This window comes from Scylla paramamosain, chromosome 3 (assembly GCF_035594125.1).
Source record: "Scylla paramamosain isolate STU-SP2022 chromosome 3, ASM3559412v1, whole genome shotgun sequence".
Lineage (NCBI taxonomy): Eukaryota > Metazoa > Arthropoda > Malacostraca > Decapoda > Portunidae > Scylla > Scylla paramamosain.
The window spans coordinates 27,518,982-27,526,415 of NC_087153.1; the positions used below are offsets into that span (position 1 = coordinate 27,518,982).

Below are 7,434 nucleotides of genomic sequence, written 5' to 3' on the forward strand. Positions count from 1 at the left end.
GGAGGCCTCGACTGCGAGGCTACAGTGGTGGAGAGTGGCATAAGAGTAGGTAGAGTAGAGGTAGAGTGAATTTATAGTTAACAACTAATGTTTATATTATAGAGTATTAGATATGGTTGGATGCCACAGTCATTAGCGTGAGCTGGGGCTAATGACCTCCAAGTAATGGAGCCCCTAATTGACACATCAATAAACATGGGGTGGAGGTAGTAGTAGTAGTAGTAGTAAGCAGTAGTAGTAGTGAGTAGTAGTAGTAGTAGTAGTGAGTAATAGTAGTAGTAGTAGTAGTAGTGAATAGTAGTAGTAGTGGAGGTAGATAATTATTAGTGTTAGTCTGATAGTGGTATAATAAAATTAATGTAGTGGTAGTAATGGTAGTAGACGTAATAGTAGTGTAGATAGTAGTAGCAGTATAATTAGTAGTAGTAGTAGTAGTAATAGTAGAAGTAGTAAGCATAGCAGGAGTAGGAGTAGTAGAAGTAGGAGTAGTAAAGTATTTAGACGTGTGAGTAATGAGTACATAAATGATAATAATATTAATAATAATAATAATAATAATAATAATAATAATAATAATAATAATAATAATAATAATAATAATAATGTAATAATACTAGTAAAAATAATAATGAGTAAAAATATAAGTCACAGCAGAGAATACCACATATTTTAAAAGCTAAGATATGCAAATGTAAACAATTTATTAGAAATCATTAATAAAAATAATGTTAATGTAACTATATAGAGTAGTAGTAGTACTAGTAGTAGTAGTAGTAGGTAGTAGTAGTAGTAGTAGTAGTAATGGTGGTGGTGGTGGTTGTGATAGTGGTAGTAAGAACGCCGGTATGTTTGATGTGAGGATAGTATGTGACTTATTTATGCAGAGTTAACTGTCAAGAGGTATGAGTCTTTCATTTGGGGGTACTTATCCAGGAAGGCGAGCAATGTCCGTTCATCTATTATTTCATGTCTAACGGTGGAGTTCTTGAGTTTGATGATTATCTTCCCATCTTTAGTGTGGCACTGCTGAAACTTGTCCCTATGCTCACGTCTGATGTTGAGGATGTTTTTGAAGAGGCTGAGTCGTTTCGGCGTGAGGCTTTCGTTTATGTAGAGTTGTGGTTTCATTTTGATGCAGGCTCCTATGAGGTCGTGTTTTAGGGATCGATTCGTGAGCTTCACTATGATAGGTCGTTTGCGTTGTGTGTTCACTGATCCAATTCTGTGGGCTATGTTTATGTCACTGTAACTGATGTTCACTTTTAGATGGTCTTTGAACATAGATGTGATGATGTTGGCGGCGTTTTCTGCTGGATTTTCTTCCTGTAGCACAGGACCACTCACTATAATGGTGTCACGCCGTTCGTACTGGTCGACACTATCGATGTTTGTTTCCAGAATCTGTATTTTTTCATTCAATTGGGAGATATCTTCCTTTAGACTTGCTATCTGGGAGTCTTTTTCTTCAAGTTTATCTTTTAAGCCTTTAATTTCATCCTTGATTTTCATAGAGATCATACGTGTCAGAACCTTAACGAGCACTTTAGACTCCTCCGACAGCGAGTCAGTCAACTGGGTCAGTTCACACTCGTCTATATTTGCCAGATTTTCCATATTTGGGTCACTATTGGCACCTAGCAACTGGGGCTGTGGTGCCTGCCGTTGCAGCTGTTGTCCCCGTTGTTGTTTCTGTTGTTTCGTCTGTTGCTGATGATGTTGCTGTTGTCGCTGTTGTTGTTGTTGTTGCTGTTGGTCCAGGGAACGACGGTTGGAGTTGCCGCGTGTAGAAGGCATCATGACACTTGTCAACTGGTAGTTTCACGAACTGTCTTTGTTTTTCCTTTGTTATGTTTTGCACTTTATGGTATGTTGGAGTGCTTGTGCTTACAATATACTTGTAGTCATTGTCAATGCAAGCACTGTACTCAGTTCAAGTACGTATTATGTCAATAAATACACCCGGTGCAGCCAGTGGACACCTAGGCAAGTATGGTTCGGGTAGTGAAGGAGCGGTCAAGGAGCACGTCCGTTCGAAGGAGCGGTCAAGGAGCACGTCCGTTCGCTCTTCAATTAGTGTCTTTTGGATATGTTCTGTAGTTGTTTATACCTGTGGTATAGGTTAATATTCCAACCTGAGAATGCTAATTGCGTTGTATTGTGTCATGATTTGTTATGTGTTATAGCTCGGAGTCGGTGCTGTGTTTTTCTTGTATGTAGTGGATATGTTTCTGCGTGCAGAGGTTAAAACAGTGTTGAACCATTCTCTCATTTTATCATCAGTTTCTTCTAGGAATGGCTAGTGCGGAGAATTCTTGTTTAATTTGTGAGGGATATCGTCCTTAAATTTATCCCAATTGGCTTGACTAAAGCTGAGTTGGGGGGGAGGGGGGGGAGAGTAGGGATCTGAATAAGGGTTGTTGATATTGTCATGATAATGGGGAAGTGGTCACTTCTTGTTAGTGGACCTTGTTTTATATGAGTGTTGTGGTGTGTCTTGTAGTTAGAAAGTACTATATCTGGTGTAGTACGTGTGTTTCATGCTATAAATGTAGGGAAGTGTTGGCCTAAGTGTTGTACGGTGTTGTTTTGTATGAGGTGTGCTAATTGTCTGCCTTTTGTGTTTGTGTTTCTGTATCCAAGGACAATACGAGCATGTAAACTGGTTGATTTTGTCTTAATAGTTTTAGGAGCCTAGTGTCGGTATGTTTTTGAAGGTTAAGGGTTCATAGAATATTGAAATAATTTTTCCTGTGGTTGTCTGAATTTCGACTGCAATTATGATGACTGATATGAAGTCATCATAAACTTCATGTGAAATTGTGTTTTTGATGGTCATTGCTGTTCCATTTTGGGGTTAATCTGTACTGTTTTTTGCTGTGTTTTACATCCTATAATTTTCGGTGAGTCTGATTATGTAGTGCCATGACTGTTTATTATGATAATGTCTGCGTTTAAATGCCTGTATATATAACATTATCTTGTATTATTATGATTTTGTCAACCGTCTTGGTCTGTTTGTATTGGTTAAGGCGGTTGTCTTAGCAATAAGTTTGTTGTGAGTATTGTGGGTGTGTCTTTTCAGCCTTATACTCAAATGAATAGTTGGTCAGAGTAGCTGGTTTTTAAGGTCTCCACTGCCTCCTGCACATTGTGTCGTAGCTTGTGATTTCATATCCTGCGGCGTTGCTGTTCCCATGCTGGGTAGGGCTTTCAAGGCTTCTGATTGGATGTTGAAGTTCGGCTCTTCTTCTCTGATGTACATCAAAGAAGAATGGCAGGGGCCATTGCTACGACTGTGTAAAAGCACACAAGCCGGGAAACAAGTTGAGTCCTATTATCCTGCAGGTGCCCACTCCTACTTACAGCATCGCTAAGACCTTATGCGCAATCCTGATCCCCGATGTACCAACCATGTATAGCCTGAATTCAGCTACGGACTTCTTGAACATCTTAAAAGCCAACTCCCAGTGAGGTCTAAAGCGCTGTTCAGGGGGTGCTGTGAACTTATCATTAAATCCAGCTGTGACCTCACTGAACGTTTCCCTTTGTGTCTCACAACACAAGGGAGCAGTCACAGTCTGTCCTCTAAAGACAACTCTCTTCCTCCACATAAAACTACAAGAACCTAATAACACACGCACCATTCACTCAAAAATTTCAAAATTATCATGGCGACTCCTACACCAGCCTCGGAGTCCCCGTCTGGGGAGGGGACCATAAATGTCCCCAGGTTGGACTGCCTTTCTCTCGACGACCCTAAGTGTCTTGACACCCCCCTCAACTTTTTCTTCATTAACTTCTGCAGCATTCGCGGTCCAAGATCTAATTTTCAATCTGTAGAACACCACCTCCCCTCTTCTAAACCTTATCTTCTTTTCCTCACTGAAACTTAGGTGTCTGAGGCAACTGACAGTAGCCCCTTTTTTGTTCCCTCCTACTTTCTCTATCCTCATTTTCAATGCAAAGCTGGGTGCTGCGTTTATGTGCGCAATGACTTAACCTTCTCTCGTGCCCGCGCTCTTAAATCTTCCGAGTTTTCCACCATCTCGCTTCGATTACAGAGGCACTCAAACTAAATTTATCTGTGCTGTATACCTTTCACCTAATTCCTCTGACTACAAGAAATTCTTTGACTACTTAACTTCCAAAGTGGAGCACATTCTGACCCTCTTCCCTTCTGCAGAGATCTCCATTCTTGGAGACTTCAATGTTCACCACCAGCTTTGGCTTTCCTCTCCCTTCACTGATCATCCTAGTGAACTAGCCTTCAACTTTGCTATCCTCCACGACCTAGAGCAATTGGCGCAACACCTTACTCGTATTCCTGACCGTCTTGGAGATACGCCCAACATTCTTGACCTTTTCCTGACCTCTAATTCTTCTGCTTATGCTGTCACCCTTTCTTCTCTGTTGGGCTCCTCCGATCACTATCTCATCTCTGTATCTTGTCTCTGTATCTCATCTCTGTATCTTGCTGCTGTGATAGAAAGTCACAATTCTAAATCTATTAACAGTGGTGTTCCTCAGGGTTCTGTCCTGTCACCCACTCTCTTATTATTCATTAATGATCTTCTAAACCAAACTTCTTGTCCTATCCACTCCTACGCTGATGATACCACCCTGCACTTTTCCACGTCTTTTTCATAGACGTCCAACAATTCAGGAGGTAAACATTTCACGCAGAGAAGTCACAGAACGCTTGACTTCTGATCTTTCTAAAATTTCTTATTGGGGCAGAGCAAACTTGTTATTGTTCAATGCCTCAAAAGCTCAATTCCTCCATCTATCAACTCAACACAACCTTCCAGACAACTATCCCCTTTTCTTCAATGACACTCAACTGTCCCCCTCTTCTACACTGAACATTCTCGGTCTGTCCTTTACTTATAATCTGGAAACTTCACATCTCATTTCTAGCTAAAACAGCTTCTATGAAGTTAGGTGTTCTGAGACGTCTCCGCCAGTTTTTTTCACCCCCTAGCTGCTAACTCTGTACAAGGGCCTTATCCGTTCATGTATGAAGTATGCTTCACAATGTCTGAGGGATGTTCCACTCATACTGCTCTTCTAGACAGGGTGGAATCGAAAGCTTTTCGTCTCATCGACTCCTCTCCTCTAACTGACTGTCTTCAGCCTCTCTCTCATCGCTGCAATGTTGCATCTCTAGCTGTCTTCTACCGCTATTTTCATGCTAACTGCTCTCCTGATCTTGCTAACTGCATGCCTCCCCTCCTCCCGCGGCCTCGCTGCACAAGACTTTCTTCTTTCTCTCACCATTATTCTGTCTACCTCTCTAACACAATAGTTAACCAGTATTCTCAATCATTCATCCCTTTCTCTGGTAAACTCTGGAACTCCCTGCTTGCTTCTGTATTTCCACCTTACTATGATTTGAATTCCTTCAAGAGGGAGGTTTCAAGACACTTATTCATCATTTTTTGACTACTGCTTTGACCTTTTTATGGGACTGGCATTTCAGTGGGCATTTCTTTTATTGGATTTTTGTTGCCCTTGCCCAGTGTCCTTCTTACATAAAAAAAAAAAAAGGCAAAATAAATCATTGAATCACAAGACATCGAATCCCTCTTCACAAACGTTACCGTTCAGCCAACCATGAAGTACACAGTTGACTGTGTATACCACAGCACCACTAATCTGGACATTCCTGGAAAAAAAAAAAAAATGCTGCACTCAAGAGGTAATCTTCATCTGCCCCAGCGGAGAAAAGTATAGGCGAATTGATGATGTTGCTATGGGTTCCCCACTCAGAGTACTACTAGCAAAGTTCTTTATATGATGTTCAGAGGAGACGGTCTTCAAGAAAATGAAGGAAACAGAAATCTATTGCTGATAGATTAAAGAGATCTTCATTGCAACATTCGAGAAACTGAACGCTATACACAAGAAATACTAAAAAACGACTTCAACAAAAGAGACATAGACATAGGCACTCTACAGAGTGTAGTACACTAGGGTCTACGAAGAAGAAACAATTATGAAGCAACTACTGAAGAACATCAGAACAACTGACCCTTAAAAAATACAAAATGCATGACTTATCATAACTTTGAACTATATATATATATATATATATATATATATATATATATATATATATATATATATATATATATATATATATATATATATATATATATATATATATATATATATATATATATATATATATATATATATATATATATATATATATTGTCACGACCTCCTCCAGCTACCTCTCACGGCTGCCACTAGACTCAGTCTCCTTTCCTTAAACTAGCCAACAGCTATTAAGCTTCTTAGGTCATCATCCTGTTTCACCCACCAACAGGTAAGGTGTAATGCAACCGCCAACCAAACTTGCTGCGAAAGAATCTTATGGCCAAAACGGCCAACCCTAACCCATACGATATTATATGCCACTGCTTGTGATCAGACTGTTTTGTTGCCTTTAGAGGACTATGGACAGCCACACACACACACACATAACGTTATGAAACTTTTCGCTTCAGAGCTCCAAGAAGTGACCTCTGGATGCCACTCGTATTGAGCGGCACAAAACATTAATGACATAAGGACACAACAACCGGCAGTTCACCTCGTGGTCCACACACATTATTTGGCACGCACCTCCGAAGCTCCTGCAAAGTGCTCATCCTACCTAGCGCAGCAGGGGCCAACTGCTGTTAATACAGTACTACTAATGTAAATATACGTGTAGCCCTCTAGATATCCTTCCAACCTTCTGTGCCGGTTCTGTCACTCAAACTAAGTCTGCGTCCTTTTGCTATAAAGCACCAGGCCTGACTAAGGACGTGAGAATAGATTTCCCCGAGGCCTCTCAGATGGTATGCAGTGACTCATATGGTGGGGTGGGGAAAGGGAAGGAATAAGGAAAGACAGGGAAGGGGGGAAACACATCCAACACATAACTTTACCTCAAAAGAAACCATGTTTTATGAAATTTAGTGCAGCGTACCAATGATGCTGGATGATATTCAATATTTATATGGGAAAGGCAACTCCTATTTTATGATATAGTAAACGCAGGTCGGGGAGACAAGGAAAAGTAGTGAAGTATTAAAGAGGGAAGGATACTCAGTGAAGGATAGCAGTTTTATATAAACACACAAGGTACGGGTAAAACTCACGTGCATCGTGTACTCTCTACTTCTTTCTTCTCTATCCCTCTCCCTCTTCGCTGCTCTCTCCTTCCTTTTTTTTCTTTTCTCTCTCTTTGTTCCTTATATTTTGTAAATTCTAACACACACACACACACACATATATATATATATATATATATATATATATATATATATATATATATATATATATATATATATATATATATATATATATATATATATATATATATATATATATATATATATATATATATATATATATATATATATATATATATATATATATATA

The 7,434-nt window shown here is 39.6% G+C and overlaps 1 protein-coding gene across 1 annotated transcript; it reads right to left on the bottom strand.

The window, feature by feature from the left end:
- Window positions 1–876: 876 nt before the first annotated feature.
- LOC135096648 (probable serine/threonine-protein kinase pkgA) lies at window positions 877–1,794 on the bottom strand. The gene has a single exon (XM_063998341.1). The coding sequence runs from the start codon at window positions 1,792–1,794 to the stop codon at window positions 877–879; it is 918 nt and encodes a 305-aa protein (XP_063854411.1).
- Window positions 1,795–7,434: the final 5,640 nt, after the last annotated feature.